The 20,072-nt window shown below is 39.0% G+C and overlaps 1 protein-coding gene across 31 annotated transcripts in view; it reads right to left on the bottom strand.

The window, feature by feature from the left end:
• EHBP1 (EH domain binding protein 1) overlaps positions 1–20,072 on the bottom strand; it is a 207,745-nt gene that overhangs the window by 52,347 nt on the left and 135,326 nt on the right. For 15 of the 31 annotated variants that reach the window (XM_086879111.1, XM_086879112.1, XM_086879114.1 and 12 more), the window contains 2 exons: positions 19,026–19,169; positions 1,441–1,588 (listed from right to left, as the gene is read on the bottom strand). In XM_086879111.1, the coding sequence (XP_086735237.1) occupies positions 1,441–1,588; positions 19,026–19,169 (292 nt within the window). The remainder of the gene's footprint in view (positions 1–1,440; positions 1,589–19,025; positions 19,170–20,072) is intronic. The other 16 variants (XM_086879113.1, XM_086879115.1, XM_086879118.1 and 13 more) reach the window with 2 other exon arrangements.

The following is a 20,072-nucleotide window of genomic DNA, read 5'->3' as shown; positions in this document are numbered from 1 at the left end:
ATCTCCCTCTACAAATACCGATTTATTTTAATATATAAGCACAGCTACCTCTCAGACTGTTTACAAATTGCATGAAGGGCAGGAAGAGCAATGGCAAAATACAGATGAAAATATGAACAGGACAACCACATGCCAGAAAGCAGCACACTGGGATATTTAGCAAGTCTACAACTGAGTCACTGGAACAAAACAGGGTCACTGCTATCCAGCTGAGCACCCAGGGCAGAACCAGACAAAGACCTTACTCTCAGAGAAGGAAAAGCCATGTACAGGCACGATGAAACAGTGAGGAGGAAGTAATGAAATAATGTAGGCTGGGGAGTCATGAACTCTGAAGAGGGATGAGGAACACCATGGCCTATATAATACTCAAGTCCTGTGTCATTTGGCTCAGCCTGACTTACTGCCATCAAGGATGTAATTTCTCTATTTGTCACAAAAGAGAGTTATGTTGGAAAACTTGGTTTATGGGGCAAAGAGTGTAAAACTGAAGACCAGACTCAAAGGGAGATGCACAACTCACTGCTTTCTCTTTGGTGTTAAATAGAACAGAAGTGTAGGGCTTAGGGTGCAGTAAGACTGTATTTAAATATTTATGCATACAAAATACGTGTAGTGGAGAAGAAATAAATATTTTTGTTGAACCTACATGCATTGTTAGTATCAAGCTGAATTTTCCTTACACACTGGTTTATGATTACAAGTTAGTTTGAGAAACACTATTTGCCTTAGAATGTGTAGAAGACATTAAGAGAGCAAGAAGCCTGCACCGAAACGTGTGCTCAGCACCCATTTGAGTTTGAGTGACACTACATTACTCCAGCTCATAGCACTGGCAGGTATATGAATTTTAATGGTATTTCAAAGTCAGTTTAATAACATTATAGCAAAATTACAACCCAAAACCTGTAAAAGAAAGCAAAAGACTTCTGTTCAAAATCAAAAGGTTGCTGCCCCCACTTCTCACTGGCCACCTTTAAAAGTCTCTTCTTTTGAACACATTTAATAAAAAAATAACATGTATTTATTATTTATATATAACATTTAACAATATGTAATAAAAAATATTTCTTAAATATTTCAAATGTTGTTTTCCCCCCAATTTACGCCCATGTTCCTATATAAACATATATATTGAAGAACACTAACAACCATGAAACTCTAAAAAACTGTGGGTAATGAGAAATCTGTAAATAATGGGCCAATATGAGCTACTCATTCACAGAACATATTTTCCTTTCAATCCCGTGTATGCTTTTCTTTTAACTGTTGGAAATTAAGTGACACAAGGTAGATTTAGGAAACACATCTATGGCCAGGTCTTTTGATACGTTCACCTGATGAACAACAACGTTTTGAAGTGTGAATAAAAGTGATACCCAAAAAGGTCTCTGGTTTCTAGGTTGCCATAGGAATAAGATACAAGGTTCCTCAGCTCACCTCCAGATGCCTTTGACCTTTCTTTCAACTTTTCTGCAGCCATTTCAGTGTAGCTGGGAAGTTCTGACATCTTCACTCCAGATCGAGCTTCTGCTATTAGCTGACGAGCTCTCTCTCTCAGCTGCCGACGCCGCTCTTCATCTTGCTGCTAAGATATATTGAACAGTTGCCAACTCAGTAATTGACAGAAATGCAATTTCATTCTCAATCTGATCATCATGATAGGAACTGGTTTACAGCATGGTGCTTGGCCCACATTATAAATAGGACGCTCGATATCAGTTGGGTGTCACACCACAATTTTTAAAGACATCCATGCGTCAGATTATTTTTTTTTTTTTAAGCATTCCCCAAATTATTACTGCATTAGAAACCTGATGATTTTCAATGTAAAGCTTTTATAAATTATGTTCTACAAAAACACCTTGATGAAAATTTGCAGACACTTTAGTCTCAAAGTAATCACACCCAACGAGTGATTTGAGTGAAATTTTACCGTGGCTACTAAATTGAATTACTCTTCTGAGTAGCATTCTGTCACAAAACTGAACTGAGAAGCCAGATATTTATCTTGGTTACTCCAAGCACCAAGTTGACTTCAAAGTATAAAGTGGCATCAAATCTGAGGCATGTTCCTTGACTTCAGTGGATAAATTTCTTTATAAAAAACCAAAAAAAAAACCTCCTAATGAAAAGTGCTTATAGAACAATAGATGCTCTCACAGCAGAAAAGACTTTGCATCTCTTTAAAACATGCTACTAGTGGGGTTCTGGTCAATAATTAAAGAAATCATACTGGAACCATGCCAGATAGTGCTGTACCACTAAAACTCATAACTTAGAAGCATGATAATGTTTAAATTACATAAATAAACAAAGTCCTGCAGCATGAAATTCTGTAAAAGACTAAGCCACCATGATAAAAAAAAACCTTCATAAAAAGATGGGTTTAAACATATCTATAAGGCTCCACAGTCTCCATAAGGGAAACCTTTTCAGTTTTCACCTTAAGGATGGAATTTTTTGCAGAGTTAGGCCTGGTTTTCCCCTTCCTCAACATCAGAAATTTTCATAAAGTTCAACAAAGTCAGTGCTTGGCTTAAAGCTAACCTGCCAGTAAGTTTATGTATTGTTGACATAATGACCTGGATAAATCCCATGTATAGGCTGTTGACCTGAACTAAATAGAATATAACAAACTGCCTAATTTTGGAGAGCCATTCTGGCAGCCATCCCACCAACCCAGAAACTTGAGCATCCCACACCTGCAGAGCCTGGTGAGAGCTGTTGCTAAGTGCTATTTAGTTTAAGCAATCATTAATAAAACAAGCGCAAAATACTAATTAGGTACATTTTATCCATTTCCATGTAAATTGTTTGTTTGTAGCTATTTACTCAGCATTGTTCCCGGCACAATAGAAAAAATGCAAATGACTGAATCAGAATGCAGCCCTAATGGGACTTTCTGTTTATAACCATTAGCCCAGAGGTGTGCTGTAATTCAATCCTCAAGCAGAAAGATTTAGCCTCATTAACAGCTTGCATGGGCAGGTTACAACTCATAAAACCCTACAGTAAACAAAGTATATGGACACAGCACAATATCTTGCCTCTGAGTGACAGAGTCCCCATTCCCTATCAGATTGCCTTGATTTACTTTTCTCCTAATATCCTCCCCTGGAAAGACAATTCTGCCTGAGCCCTGCGAGGCAGCGGGATGGCACATGGGCTTTGTTTGCTTTCTCACCCTTTAACTTCCCAGAAGGCACAGAGCAACAGTTCTATCAAAAATTTATTTGGTAAAGTACACATTAGAAAGACAACTGGAAAGCTCACCCCCTTCCCTGCCCCCCATGCAATATAATAGATCAATTTAATTTAATTTCCAGCCAGCCAACTGACACAGCAAATGGTTTTATTTCAACCCACAGTATTTGGTAACATTAATTACATTGAATTTTACTTGAAATAAAACTGCTCAAATCTCTAATATTCCTAATTCCTTGGATATAGGAACTTGTGGTCTTAAATGACTTCTAAGAACAAATGTACAAAATTAAGGTTTTCATGTGGTTTATCGTCAAACAATTTAATCTACTTCAGCACGTGTAATTTAAAATAGGGCCAGTTACGTGTTTGTGACAAAAATGCCCTAAACTGAGCTGTCTGATTTCTCCCATCTCCTTTCCTCCCCTTCTTCTGAAAGAGAACTTGTATCCTGAATTATTAGCATAGTCATTAACATCCTGGGGATCTCCAAGCAAACACAGATTATGGTGGCTTGTGTTTGTGCTGATTAAGCCAATCATCACCAGCGGATAAGGGAAAAAACCAGCCTAGTTCTTGCTTAAATTCAATTCAGGTATTTGAACCCTCGGTTACTGAGCTTGGCAGAAGAATCACTGGTAAGAAGGAGCAATGAAACTGAGAGCTGAAAAAGTAGATAGATTAAGTTTTGAGGTACAGAAAAATAGTTAAATGGCATTTCAAGCTGGAATTTGGAAAGGAAAGCACTTGAGAGAGGTACAGAGGCATGAACAAAAAAAAAATAAAAACAATAAAACAACCCAGGAGATATGAAAAGAAGCACTGCACCAAGAAAGGACCAAGCAAACACACATCCAGTGACTTATTTTTCCCTGTACAGCTGAAAAGAAAACTCGGTAAAATCTTCCACCCTCTGACACGAATCTGACATGCCAGAGACATTACAGTTTTCTTTGTTATTTCCCCCCAACTATTTTGTAATGGTTTAAAGATCTGCCATGCAGATGCACAGTGAGGAAAACTTCACTATTTAAGGACAAACTCTTCACGAATAAGTAATGTAATTCCTTGTTTCCCTCCTATAAAAATGTATTGGTATGCAATTTTTATATTTCACAGTTCACTGACATCTCGGCAAGCTTTCTTCCACTGCTTCAATGGTGCTACTTTTAATTTTATCCTCCTTAGTCCTAGTAATTAAAGTGATCAGCAGTGGCATCCCAACGGCTTTGACACAGCTACAACCCCCTAGCTGACTCCGGCTTTTAAGGGAAAGGGGAAGAAAAAAAAGGACGGGAGTTTCATTTCACTGGAACAAGAAAATCAAGCTTCTCCAATCCTCAACTTTATCCAATTGTTCTTTCAGCAGCCTTTGGATCTTAAGAAACAAATAAAAATGGCTGCCATTAGGGGGTCCTGTTTGTACTCGCCGCAGACGGCAGTGACTGACATTACTTTGGCCAAAAATTATGCCGTGGATTTGGGAAGGTGAATTCAAATGTGAAACACTGGCAGGGCAGTTTCTGAGATCATTACCCAGCCAGCTGAGAGCTGCCCAACTCAGGAAAATATTGAGTGGTGGAGTCTTTCAGGGCAAAAAAAAACCCCACACCCCCTTAAAACCGTCTCCTTAAATGACTAAAAATTTTGCAATCTTCTTATATGAAAAAGAAAAAAAAAACACAAAACCTTTGCCAGGGATTATCAGTCCTCCTTTGGTAGAATTTTGGGAGGATCCAAACTGACTTTACACCCGAATTCTGATAATGTATCATCCTTTCACTATATTAAAGAAAAATTAATCTGGCGAACTGCATTTGTTTGACATTTAAAAGGTAAATTCTTTACTGTGCCCATAAACTGGGGGACAAAAGTAAAATTTAAAAAATTTGGGAATGTACTTATAACCCACAGCAACAAAATCAAACCAGAATTGTATGAGAGGGAGCGATTCCTGAAGCTGGAGGTTTCAAAATGGTTCGTGGTCAGCCGTGAGTGCACAGTACATCTAAGAGAAAGAACCTGACTGCCACCTCTTTCATCATTAGACAGGAAGAACGGCTCTGTTATTAGCCATTCAGAAAGAAAGACTTCTGTGCTTGTCCAGAGGCAAGGATTACCAAAATGTACCTATTCAGTTAGAAGAGAAGACAGAATAAAAAAAATAAATAAATAAATAAAAATAAATAAAATTACACGAGCTTTAAAGGTTTGAGCAGGCTGGGTTGTACTGTGACCTTGATCGGCTCTTGTTTGAGTAAATAGGATTTGGGATGAAACATTAAAACTGTTTAGCAGATCTTTTCAAACCATTTCAAACTTTTCTTATGTTGGTTTATAATATAACCAGACATGCTTGTAAATGGCCACACCTGCTCATTCCTCTGGGGATGGCCTGATCTCTGCCTTTGCTAACAAAGAAAGGACGGGAGAAAAAAAAAACAGCCTTTCTTGTTGCAAAACAGAGTGGAAAGTCAAAATCTTTCTCAAGTTTGTCCCATCTGGTCAGATTAAATCTCTGATCACCCTGGGGATCACATTTATGTTTGGTCTCTACCACTGCTTCGGAACAGCTCAAAATACACAGGTAGTGAGCAAAATATGGATTGCTAAGCAAGGAACACTCGGCATAAACAAAAGTGGCTTTGGATTTCTGTGGCTATTCAGATCGTAGGAGGTGGTAAGCAAAGACAGACATAAACATCTTGGGTATTTTCTGCCTTCTGCCTGGTGTCTACATCAGCTACCTCACTATCCATAAACTGCATGTAGCTTGAAAATATTTTTTTCATGAATGCATATCACAAAAAGTATCAAATTGCTTAAGTAGCTATTGGCTTAGGAGCTATGGCACAGATACACTGATGAAACAAGACAGAATGAACACAGAAGTAGCTCAAAGTCTAAAATCAGAAGAATCACAAACAATATCTTAACAAAGTTGTCCCCCTTAAGAAAAAGAAGCTCCCAAAATTCACAATAAAATGGGGTGGTGTGGCTGTAAAATGGAAAATATCTCCTTAAACTAAGGAGGCATTTTTAAAGAAGTAGCCAGCAATTTAGTCTGTTTTTATTTTTTAATTTTAAAAATTATTTTATGTTGTTCTGGAAAACCTACAATTCACTAAGTACACTATTTCTGTGTGAAGAACGGTGGCTGTAGAAAAACAATCCACTGATAATTTAATTCCTTGTGTCATTGTGAAACTGAAAAACTCTTAGTTTACTGAATGGAAAAAAAAAATATTTGAAAAAAAGAATGTCTGACTAAGTAAGTATCACCTTGTGCTACATCCAAGGCCTCTTGCTGGTTGTCTGGCTGCTCTTTTGTAGGCAAAAAGGAGCTGAACGCTCTCTGGCTCCTTAGATCTGGTCCAACAAATGCACTGCCAGTCATGCACACGGATCCAGCTTAAAACCCAGTGTGAGCCTAAAAGAAGCTAGTCAAACTGGCACCTACTCATGCAGAAGTAGATAGATTTGTCATGACAGGCTGATTATTCAATGTAAAGAAACAGTTTAGCTTTTCTAATCTGGTACAAATACATCTTTCTCAGAGAAAAAAGTAAAAGGTCTAACAGTTCAAGTATTTATAAGTAAAGAAACCAACAAAAAAATTGTAACGTCAAAGTGAACCACAGGTATTTGTGCTGGAGCATTCTGCTAAACAGCCCCCAAGTTCTATTCAGATAAATAAGATTTAACCCATTTAACCATTTCGGAGCTGCACATCTCTGTGACAGAGGTGATCTCGTCTGTTTCACACTGCACTTGGCTCTACGGCAAGTTTCAGGGGCAGGCTGAGATCCCCAATTCCAAAAAACACCTTGTGTTTTCCTTCTGTCGTCGCTCGCTCGCGCTGGTGCAGAGCGCGAGCTGCTCTCCCAGAGAACCCTGCGAGGGCAGCCCTGCCGACCACAGGGCTCCCAGGAAACACCACGGAGAAAGTTGACCTAAACCAAAAGCAGAGACAAAGGCCTCCACTAATTTCTTTCCTGGAATTTTCCCCGCTTAGGCAAGTTTGTGCTCTCCCCCTTCCAGGAAGTATAATTAAGGTCAACAATCACCTAAGGTGCTGGGATCCATGAGCTTGTTCTGCCTGTCATCGTGACTGTCAGCGCTATTGGCATGACCCCCAAAGAGGGGCTGAAGCATGCAGACTCAGAAATATCCTAAAATAGTGCCATCATCCAGACAGGGCAGGACGTCTGATCCGAGATGAACGGGCTAAAGATGGAGTTTTCTGTGCCTTTCCACAGCTGAGTTACAGACAGAAGTTAAGAAAGCTGCTTACTCATTGTAGGAGTCAACATTCGTCGAGCTCCACTTAAGGGATTTTCTCTTGTGTAAACTTGACTTGATAATTTAAAAAAGAAAAAAAAAAAAAGAAAAAAAAAAAAAAAAAAAGAAAAAAAGGTAGTGTTATGAAACAAAGACTTTTGGCAAGTGTATGGGATGCGTAAGCTGGAGAGCAGCATCTCTCAGACTGCCATCCTGGGAAGCTTCCTCCTCGGGCGGGCAGCCCCGCGCCAAGGGAGGGGACGTGCCCTCCTGAGGAATGCTCCCGGGTCACTCCCAGCCGAACAAAGCCAGCGGGCTGCAGGGAGCCTCCGAAAGTTGGTTTTCCTTCCCCCCCCTGCTTCTCTCAATTTTTGGGGGAGGGTAACGAGATCCCTGTCTGCTTCTATGTGATGAGAATGAAAAGAACAAGTGCAAACCCTACATCTCCCTGGACCCTATTTTGCTGGTGGTTTGTTTTTTTTAAAAAGTCCTGCAAACTGCTGGCAGGTTTTTTTAATGGAAAATACCAATCGCCTAAGATCTATACCTAGCCTTTTGCCAATAATGAGAAAACTTCACCTTCTGTCCCCAGCAATTCTTAGGAAATCTTTTGCTGTTATTCCTACAAATCCAATTACAGATTGTTGAGTAGCTAGTGGAGTAAGCTTATTGAGGAGTGTCACATCACTAAGTCGTGCGTATGTGTTTCAGTTTGTAATGTGGTCTGAGCCGCTGTAGAGGTGTCAACTTAAAATGCAAGTAAGTAGCAGAACAGGGCTAATCCCAGCCACTACTCCCCTGCAGCCAAATTGTAGCGCAATGAATGACAGTGGAAATGCAAAGATGCCACTGTGCTTATCACACACAGCCAGATGGTGGACCTGGATCAATGCACACATGCCACGATCAATGCATTTGATAAAGAATTAAGAAGAAAACTGTACATGTTATCAAAGAACTTGTACATGGCATAATTATGATTCTGCATGTGCTTACTGATGATATTGGAGACTCAGAGGCAGGTGATAATGAAACTGATAGGAAGAAATAGCTTAAAGGCTACAGCATATGGCCTCAGCACTAAGAAATCTTGTCAAATAGTTCAGAAAGCTTTTTTAACTGTTATTACAGGCTGCTCATAGTGCAAGCTGGTGGCAACGTTTTAATTTTTTTTAAACCTGAAATGTCAAAAAGTTACAAAAGCTGTACTTTTCAGAATGGTTCAGAAAATAATTAAGATGCTATTGTGTTTTAAACATGGCAAAAAAACTACAGGTAGAGAGAGCATTCACAATTTGGGGGTGGGGGGAGTAGCTGGGCATTTAAAAATACATATACAATTTTGTGATTTCTGAATAAATGCATTTAGACTTAGAGGGAGGTTGTGGTGGTTTAAGGAATGTATCTTGGTAGCAATTTGCATCCAGAACGCAAATTTCTACAGATACAGTTTCAATATTGTCAAAATTTCGGTAATATCAAAATGTATCAAAATGTACTCAACATCAAACGATTGAGTATTTCCCTGTTTGCATTTGTACTCTGTCAGCTGAGTTACAGACACCTTGCATGTGAAAGAAGGCAATTAAAGATTTGTAGAAAATAAAGTCTAAAGTAATAAAAAAAATTTTATAATGTATAAAAGGTACCTAAAATACAAATTCTCATGCTCCAGTTGATAGATGAGCTGTCTAATCAACGCCTGGACGTAACTTAAGTGCTCTCATTAGTGTGAAGACCTTCAGGCTAAATAAGACTAAATCCCTTAAAAATTGCTTCTGCAATAGAAAAATCCCCCTTACCATTTTCCTCTGCCTAAATCATATCAATTAAAAAGAGAGAAGGGGAGGGAGGCAGAAAGAGAGGCATTTTCACATGACTTTGTTTTAACTGACACTCAAAAATCTATCTTCTGAATCCAATTTAAAATGTCTCGGCAAAAAAAAAAAAAAAAAAGTTCATTAGCAATCAAAGAAACAAAAAAATCACCCCGAGTTTAGTTTCTCTTTCACTTTGAACCTGAATCTTTACTCAGGGCTAAGGTGCATTGAATCCTTCGCCGTAACTTCCTTTTTTCAACCCCAAACGTTTAATCAACATTGCAGTTTTACATTAAATGATAAAATTTATCGAAACGATCCTCCAGAAGAGTGAAGCGCTTATTTTATTTTCAGCAGGCCGAGGAGGGACGTTCCCCACCTCCCCCCCGCTCCCCGCCAACCCCCGAATTTCAATTTGTCCTGACAAACCATTGGGTATTAAATTCTAAAGGCACGCAGAGTGCATAAAGAACTGATGGCTTGATTAGCTCTTGTGGTGCAATTGAAGGAGCTGTCTCTCTCCCCGCTTCTCCATTTTGAGAAACACTTTGATCTTCGTTCAAGTCAATTCATGAACATCAACTGACAAGACTGCATGAAACACCCCAATGGTTAGGCCCAAACTCGTAGCAAACTATTTGGTTTCATTAAGGCTTTAGGAGAAGTGACCAGTGACAGTCCTTTCATTCAGAAGCCAACAGGCAAGTGACTATTTAAAGTTTAATGTGCACAATGTACTGCTGAAGGCCACTACACCTATAGTCAGTCACTCAAGTATGAATGCCTTTACCTACTATTTTGTGACATGTGAACTGCTAAGTGCAGCTGCAGTCTCATTAATGCATTCGCCCAGATTTGTTTGCAGGACTAAATAGACGATTCACAGAATTTCTGGTGAGAGAAACAACTGTATCTTCAAAGGAAGGTAGAACAGCAGGTGCTACGTAAAAGCCAGCGATTAAAAACAGATTGTGTTTTTAAATGCAGTAATTTACTCGAGATTTGCACAGATTTAGCAGAAATGTTATCTGTTCTGGTTGAAAATATGAAAGAATTTGAATCACATCACCCGCAAAGCGCAGGGTGTTTGGCCTGGTGTCGCGCTTTGCTACAGTACACTACTTACACATCACTCTTCCCCTTTTTCAGTGTCCTCTCCAAAGAGTCCCACTTCAAAGAGCTCATTTTTGCACCAGTTCCTGTCAATGCAGGTCAGAAACACTAAAGTGGAAAGTGGCTGCAGTGCCGTGGCACAAAGAGTCTCCGCGGCTGAAATCAAACAAAGCCCAATTAAACTAATCATAACGTCCCAGTGAACACAAGGAAGCTCACCTGGTATTTCTGGACTTCTTGTGTGAATTCCCAACTCTACTCGGTACTTGGTACTATAATTACCCTGACCAAAATACTGTGAAATTACTGCTCTGATCTACTAATGGCTGCAAAAAATCCCGTCGCCGTGGTTCCATGCCAAGGGGCCGTAGCAAGGTGGCGCAATGCTTTCTGACAGAGACGACAACTTCGAAAAACTCAAAAGGGAAAATTAACGGGATGTGGTTTATGTTGCCAAGGACTGTTCATTAATTACCAATTTAATCACTGCTGGAGGCATGACATTACAAAAATCTGGCTGAAAGTTCTAATAGATTATGAAGACCACCTAAGAAGAGTGACCAAGAAATGTACAAAACAATTAATACTGTTTCACTGCTATCAAAGACACTCAGATTATTTTACATCAAGTGAAGCAAAAGAATTAGTAGCTTCACAGTGCCACCACTAGGAACTGTAAATACAATGGCACACAATTAGTAATGCACATGTGACTTTTCGTTCAAGGCATATATCCTTGGGAAAGCCAGAACACGATAAGGAGAACAAAAGAAACATTTTTAAATGAAATGAATAAAGATTTTAACTCTACCCTTGTGCATGCTGAGCAATCACAGAATAGGCAATGCAAAATACAGCTCTAAGTAATGGCGATATCATCCTGGGATTCACAACACCGTGTACTGAACATCCACACGGAAAACGTCCACAGCTATTAGCAGCGATAGAAAAAGAGCATTCCAGGGGCTGAGAAACCCGGGTCTCACTCTGCACACAAAGGGATAGCTCTGAAACAGAGACTTTTTGTTTCTTTTTTTGCTAATATTTATAAATGAATAGAAGACGCTACAATTTAGGAACCAATTTTGTTCAGATGATCTTAAAATTCCATTAATAAACTGCCAGCTTATTTTCTATCAGCGTGCGAGTTAGTGGTACGGCTGCAGACTGTGCAGCACCTTGAATTTACAGCCACATAATAAATAAATTTATACATTTAGGCCAGATCCTTAACTGGTGTAAAGAGATACATCTTATAGAAATAACAGCAATAAAAATCAGCTGAGAAGCTCAAGCATTTGTATCTTAAACTGTAACTGCTAACATTTGCCGTGCATTATCAAAGGTTATGCTTTATCCAGGAAATCCTTCCTGCTATAAAACTGATGGTGCATACTAATTCTTCTTAAAAATTAGTTTACTTGCTCTAATTGATTTATTTTCCTGGCTATGTCATGGACTTGTCTACAGCAATATTTTTGTACAGTGAAATATCACAACTTTATAGTAAGAAAGTGCTTAAACAGACCAAATATGAAGCCAAAAGATGTAGAACCCTTTTGGAAAGTTACAGATTATTTTTATTTTTCATGTATTGAGGAACATTAAATAAAACAAGTTGCTTGTTCCTGCCATCAAGGAACTGAGATCAGACTATCTCAACCTTAGCGTGTCACTATAAAGAAGTAAACACCAGGTCAGCTGTGGGTTTGAAGTGTTCAGTGAGCAGGTCTAACCCCCAGTTAAGGGAAAAGTATATTTTTAAAACAACTATAAAACTTGGAATGCTCATGAAATGTAAATACTCTATGGCACAGTCTTATCAGCTTACACCATACTTAACCACTTTATAGTGGCATACAGGCAAGACATATAAATGAACAACAGGGAATAAGTTACCAAAGCTCAGGGATTACCAAAATAATGTTCAATCTTTTTACCAATTAGATGGTAACGCCTTCTTTATAATCTTGGGAAGATCTAATGATCATATCTAAATCTGGCTGCAATTATCAGCATGACAGACTAGTCTTTTTTCAATCAATATTTTCCAATTAATATTAAAAGACCAAGGTTGCCACCTGCAAAGTCCTACACCTCAATAAATTCATGCTAGATGTTTAATTAATAAAGATCAGTTTTTTAATCTATTTTTTTAAAGAAAAACAAGATAGGAATAACTTGAAAGTATTTCCTTTAATGAATTAACATTACCACCTCAATTACAGACATTTATTTTCCAACTGAGGAGACTTCAAAAAATCCAGCAGTGAACTGGATACCTTTCCTAATGCAGCAGAAGTAGGGATTCTGGTTTGACACAGAAAAATACTAAATGAAGCTATTTTGTACTCATTTTCAAGAACCTGAAAATATAATTGGAGGAAAGAACACTCACATTTCTACCTTGAGTTTAAGGCACCTTTCAATCAAATTGAAATATTCTATTTTTGCTGTCTACTCAGAATTTGTTTTCAGTACAATTCCATGCTGGCTACAGTTTTCTTACTGGAGATAAGTTTGGACAGTTTGGACTTCATTAGTTCAGAGGAGCAGCAGATTATTGCCAGACACAATCAATAAATGGGATAATTTATTAAAGTGGTTTTTTTCTGAGCATTTAAAATAATGCTTTGTTTTTATTTTATTGCAGTTAGCATATCTGGTATCTGTGCAAATGTATGCAACCAAAATTAAAGATCATAAAAACTCATCTCCTTTCAGATTCTGTCAGTTTCTGAAGCCTTTCTAAAAAGAACTTCCATTTCCACTAGTCCAGTGCACGCAAAAAAAAAAAAAAAAAAAAGTTATCATTCTGCACTCAAATATTTATGAAAATGAAAAGTAATGGGCACAACAGATTGACACCTGAAGTAGAAAGAGCTTATTAAAAATGAATTAGATACAGCTGCAACAAGTCCTTTGAGCAAGGGAGCAATAAAAAGCAGTATTCTGAGCAAGGAGAAACAATCTCACAGCACAGCCATTCCTCTGCCCTCTGCGCACTGTGTTCGCTTGGAGGAAACAGTTTTTTTGGTCAAGTACTTTGTATCTGCAAAATCTACTGAAAGAGTTAAACGTAATTGGCACTGCTCTTTCAAATCTTTCTTTTTTATTTTCAATATATACACATTGAGGCAGCTACTGCTGCCATTCAACTTGAATAAATATAAAATAATGGTACCAGAGATAATTAAACCCAAATCTTTCTCTGTACAGAAAGCAGGGTAGCAACAGTTGCACTTAAGCACAGCAGCAGCCTCAGAATTACTCTCCAAACCACCCCCCCTCCAAGTCAGTTTGTATTATTCTTTTTTTATTTTAAATTCTTAGTGTTCAAATGGAGTCCCTCACAATTTTTAGTGTAGTTGTACTTGAATGCTGTTCTGAAAAAAGAATGACTATTTTCCTATTTCACAAAAGGCAGAAGACAGATTGATTCCCTCCAGGTATCATGTTATTGAACTCCTGCATCCCAGAATCGAGAAAGATCCTAAATATGCAAAATTTTTGGCCAAATCCATATATAGGTGGCCCAGTCCTGCACCTAAATTCACCAAGGTGGAACCCTTAGCTCATGCAAAATCCAGATAACTTCAGAAACTATCTGTAGCCCCTGGTAGGGAGAAAAGCACATCCTTTGCCAGATTAGCCCTATTTTTCATGAATTCCATTAGATACAGCATTCCCCGCTAAAGCTGTCCACCTTACAAAAACAAGTTAGAAGAATTTGACACAGGATTTAGGGGATGCCAGAAATAAAGCTAGTGGGCATAATCCTAATTTTCATCCTGCTTTGTAGCCTCTAAAACAAAGTCTTATTGTGGCACCACCTTTTACTTTCACTATCTCCTGGTCTTCAGCCCAGACCTGAGCTCTACCCAGTGGTGTTAAGTCCTTTGGTTTATTTTCACTGTTCAATATGCAGGCCCATCAATACATAGCATTATTATATACACCACAATATTCAAATCTTGCTCTGAGGACAGAATTGTTAACTTCTTGGTTTCTTTCTACAGTGCCCACCTCTATGGTATTTAAGAGCCTCAAGAGCATTAATCACATTGCCTTCTCACAACAAGCCGTGGAGGAGTTATTACCCTGCTCTTCTGATGAGAACTGAGACGGAGAGATCCAGCTAAAAGGATCTATCACTGGGTGCTTGCTCTGGGAAGCCTATTACTTGGATTTTTTTTCAGTATACTAAGCTTTCATACAGCCCTTTATATGTCTCAAGCACAACTCCAATTGATTTACCTGACAGATCTGGATGCTTAATGTATCTGCAAATCAAACCTTTGCCTCAAAGCAATCCAGAAAGGAAGGACACACAAATAGTGACCACCTGGAGGATGTTTGGCTCAAAAGATTTAGTGGCACTGATCAGGAACTCAGGTAAAGGCAGAAATACGTTTAATTCTTTTCAAGCACCTTAACCATGACCTCATCTTTTCACTCCTTGCAGTCCCTGCTTCGTTTGTCGTACACCTTCCAATTTCTGCAATCAAAAGCACAGAGGTCCTCTGGACAAACAGCCTTCTTCTACATCACCTCTATCCTCTGAGGAAAATGAGACACAATTGCTTTGGGGAAAATAGTATGTGATCACATAATTAAAGACTACATCATAATGCATATACACAAAGGAGGTTAATTAAAGTTGCCTGTGCATTTCTTAACTCCTAATTCCATTCTCTGTAATCATGCTGACTCCATAACCATAGCCATTTGAGTTTGGAGAGTAAATGGCAGCTGCAGTAAATTTCCATTCTTTATGTGGCCCAGTCACTAAAAGAAAATAAGAAGATTTTGCCAACGGCCTTTACAGATATTTGCTGACAGCAGAGTTATGCTGAGATTCAGGAATTAGAGATTCCACCCCATGTTCTGCAGATGAGGATTCCCCTCCCTAGAAGGCCATTTAGGGCCATGACTTCTGAATATTTCCCACTCATTGTGGTCACTCTAGCCTGTGACTTTGCTGCATAGGTTGCATAGTCCAGCTCCAATCTCCTCACCTTTCCAACATCACATTCCAGCCATGCTGCTGCTGCTAACAACCATCACTGCAGGTTGATATTTTACAGCATCTGGTGGGAGCAGATATGTCCCTTCTAGCCCTGTGATATTCACCATGAGAAAAGGCAAGTTAAATAAAAATGAGTAAGCTAATAAAAAGGCTCTCCTGGTTAAAAGCTAAGTGATTACAGCTGCTATATCAGATTGCAAATGACAGAAGCATCTCGTAAAAGAGTCACCACATGCACACATACATCAAGAAAGCAAGCAGAAAGGCTGAGTTGTTTATAAATCTACCATAGAGAAAGGGATCCATGAGGGGATCAGTAACTGTTCACAGAGCTCTTAAGCTAATTCTTCCAGTCTCCAAAGGGCTGCATCAATTTTAATGACACAGCTATGATCTTCCCAAACCATGAGCATGATTTCAAGGAGGTTCTGATCAATGCAGTCTCCTCTTAAAACTTCAAATACCTGCACACATACCTCCCCATGCCGTCTGGCATGCATACAGCTTGAGACTGAAGGCTTCTGAGAAGCACCAAATAAGCAGACATAACACTGAAAAAACCTCTACCATGCTGGAAGGAGGGAAGAAATGGGAGAAATGAGAAATGTGCTCCGTGCTTAGAGGAGAAAGAGGAACACTGTCAGGTGGGGACACACCAAATAAACCTGTATTTATGGCCATGGTAGGGATTTGGAAATTTCCTCCGTGTTGCTGACCCTGAGCAGCACCACATCCCGTCCTCACCGTGGACACTGTCCAACCCCACGCACTGAACGCTGCTCTCACCTGGACACTGGGAAAGCTGGAACTCCTGGTTCTCACATGACACATGGAAAGTGGAAACAGCAAGGCCTAGGAGATGAGACTTTTCTAAAGTCACTAATGACTCCACAGGCTTTGCTTAGCTGGGGTGACTGACAGAGCACAGCCTGAAAGACTAGCATGCTTAAAGCTCTTTCTGAGAAGGTATGAAAGAAGGTGCAATTGCAAACTTCAAGAGTTACTTTCAAAAGTATTGTCCCTGAACTATCTCTTCAAAGTTTTCTTATTTAAAATTAGATCTTCCTGTTTTAAACCATTTTCTTTTGAATCTCAATCCATCCTGAAAATGAGCCTTGTCCAATTTCCACTACTAAATGCTTATTCTCATTATCACAACTCTCATTTGGATAACACACTACTACACATTACTGCACACTGACACATACAACACTGCTTTGAGTCAAAGTTCTTATTATTAACCTTAATGACCAAAAAGCCATGAATAGAAATAAGCCTGTGCTATATGCGAACAATCAAATGAGCAATGACCTGTAGAAAACTGGCAGAACTACATCAAATGGAAATGCCTCATCTCTACTAATATCAAGTGTGTTAAAGGAAAACAGAAATCATTGTTTTATCATATACCTATAGATGTTGACGCACACATGCACTCTCTTTCAGAATATTGCATGTGTAGGGATATGTAAATAACATACATCTATGCTATACACAGCTTTATATAATGTATATTATTATATACCAACTGTAAGAGTCTCCAAATCACATCTCCACAACACACTTCAGAGCTGAGGGGCTTTTGCCATTCTTATGTGACAATCAACTCAAGTCAAGAGTGCCCACTACAGTTTGTTCAGAGTGGCCAGGACCATTCATGGTTCCAGGACAGTTCTCCTTGAGCTTCAGATGGAGGCAGTAAGAAACTCTGGCTATGCCAAGCTGCCTTAAAAGATTGCCCTTCCCCTTCCTGCCGGTTTCTAATTCATTTTTCAGCTTCTGTAACAAATGAAGTAAGGTCCCATGGGTAATCTGGCTGCCTGAACTACAGTCCTAACTCTCACCCTGAAAACCCTTCACCATCTCCTGCCCTTCAGCTGGTTTTCATGGCCTGGACACCATCTTCATTATTGTCTAACTTCCCATTTCCACCTACCCAAGGCACCTCTTTTCTCTGTATGTCACTGGGGCAGCTCCTTTTATTCCTGTTTGGATTTCATTATCAAGAGTTTGAGTCTAAAAGAGAAAGTTTTGCCTCCCAATACTATGACCTGCATCAGGAGGGACTTTGATCCGTAGGAGAGCAATGGTAAAAGATGATCTTGCTGGGCAGTGTCCATGCAGACAATTTTGACCGACACTTAGGAACTTTTCTGATCTTCAAAGCTCTCTGACAGGACTGTGGTATTAACATGACTGTTTTGAACAGATTTTTCAAGGGAATCTGACCATCTTTCTGAATTTTATCTATTTTTAATATGAGTAAAACAATGCTTTGTCCAATCTAATACAGAAAAAGAGTTGAACAGGGATTTTTTTGGCATTAAAAAAAATATTTAAAAATACTACCCTGGGGCAGAAGAGCTGACAGGGAAGATTTCAGCTCAAACAATGAAATACTAGCAAAGTTGTAAAACTTTTGAAAATAGGAGCTTGTAATAAAAAATGTTAGGCAACTTTAATTGCAGTTGTTTCTGCCTGAGTAGCTGCCTATACTAATTTTCCTCTGATGGTGTTTTCTTTATGAAAAGGTAATTTAGAAAAAAATCCAAAGTGAAATTTATACTAAAATATACATATCCAGGAAAAACTTAAAAAACAAAGTAAGAAAAGTTAAGTTTATATATCATTATACAAATAAGTATATAAATAAGACTTGTCTGCATATACAAATATATTTCAAAGTAAAATGAAGTGTAAGTCTACAGAGAGGAATTTCTACAAAAAAGGAGAGCCAGCATGGATCCAAGAGAATTAAGAAAATAAAGTGAAACATGCAAATCACTGTCTTCATTTTTTGATGGTATGATCCCATTCCTGTAAAGAGCAGAATCTGCCTCTCAGGACTTGGCTCTGAAAGGAGGGAATCTGTAAAGATTCCAGCCTTTCTCTGTAGCATTATTTTTCAGTCACATTTACATTCTCAGTTGCCAGTACAGTCTCTAACATGCAATAGTTAGAATCACAAAACCTGCATTGCAAAGGTTTGCATAAAAATTAATTAGCTTTCATCTCCAGAGAGTAGGGATCCTTCCAGGTCACCATGAAAGCCACTGGAGATGCAACCACAGCTGCTTCAACACTGGAGCTCATTCCCCAGCTCCACTTTCCCCCCTCACCAGCATAATCAACTTTGGTGATAAAAAGGAATCGTTTCATCAACTCTTTTACAAGACTGACACAAGCAGCTCCATTCACTGCAACAACACTTCTAAAGCAGCAAGGAGCTCACATCAGAGGCTCAAGGAAATGATTTACATTAACTGAAAGAGAAGTAATCAGAAATAGCACAAATTACCTCACTATCGTTTAACAAGAAATGTTTGAGTTTCATCCCACCAGAAACTGCAGTGCCAATCAATGAAGGTGCTCCCAGACTTCCGCTTCTAGGGAAGTGGGAGGCACCTTTCTATTGGCCATAACATCAGGAGAAACAGGTTTTAAAAGTGAATGAAGGACACACGACACGTCAAACGCGGAGAAGAAATGTTCCGCAAGGACACGTCCCCCCCCAACGACAGCACACACAATGCATTTTAACTCTGTAAACTGCAAGACTGGCCAATGTTTCTTACATCGTTCAGCTGCTTATTGCGGGCTGGGATGAGGGTACTGGTTAGCTGTTTATTCCCTGCCTTTAATGCTGCATCTCTTCTTGCTTGCTCAAGCAGAACTCTCGCTCGTTCTTTAAGTTCTTCCTGTCTTGACAACATACGTTGCTTAAAAATAAAGAAATATAATTAACAGCAAGGCAGCCTCAGGGTACTGAATGTTTACACAGTAGTTAATAGCCAGCGGCCTTCCTATACAATAAAGGTCAGGAGCCACATGAATTATGACTTCATGAGGTGACAGAGCGTTCTGTAGAAATGAAGAGATGATCAAAATGTAAAAAAAAAAAAAAAAAAAGTTATAGGCCTTTATAATGTAAATAGGAGTTCTCTTCCTTCCCCTTAAAACTTAATTTCTATCAACATTTAATGCCTTTAAACTGCAACTGTGGAAAAATCCCAGCTGGCTTCACAGAAGCCATGTCAAACATGCTATGTGTTTACTTATTTACTTTAATATGTATGCAAATATGGCTTCAACAAAAATGCTTTGTTGGCTATTTATATGGGTACCACTCACTCATAACTTAAATTGAACACAAAGAGGATGGGTACAAGGCAAAAAACCCTGCAAAAAATCTTCTTCTACTGAATTTATAAATATGCACAACAAAGTCCCCTCTTCATACAAAGGAGCACATTTGCAGAGCAGAAATAGCAAAAGGGGGTTCTGCACAGGCAACATGACGACATGAGCAGCTCCCAGGCAGACACACTCCCAAGGGCTGGTTTCCTAGTCAAGGGCAACTATGGAGAGTGGGAAAATGCATCTCTAGGCCTTTACATGGCTAGGGCTGGGACAGGTGTTACCTACAACAACCACGTGGAAATGGAGGTGGTTGACTCTAACCAACAACTGGGTGTAGGTTCAGAGGGAGCCCATGTGCAAATGCACCAATAATTAACAACAAAGAACTGCCTTTAAAGCCAACTCTTGATTTTTCTTGGCCTGTTACACCCTTGTCCATGAAAATCTTCATGTCTCCTCCTGCTCTTTTATTCTATATGGGC

Source organism: Cyanistes caeruleus, chromosome 2 (assembly GCF_971803275.1).
Source record: "Cyanistes caeruleus chromosome 2, bCyaCae1.hap1.1, whole genome shotgun sequence".
In the NCBI taxonomy this organism is placed as follows: Eukaryota; Metazoa; Chordata; class Aves; order Passeriformes; family Paridae; genus Cyanistes; species Cyanistes caeruleus.
This window is presented reverse-complemented; position numbering and strand designations above follow the sequence as displayed.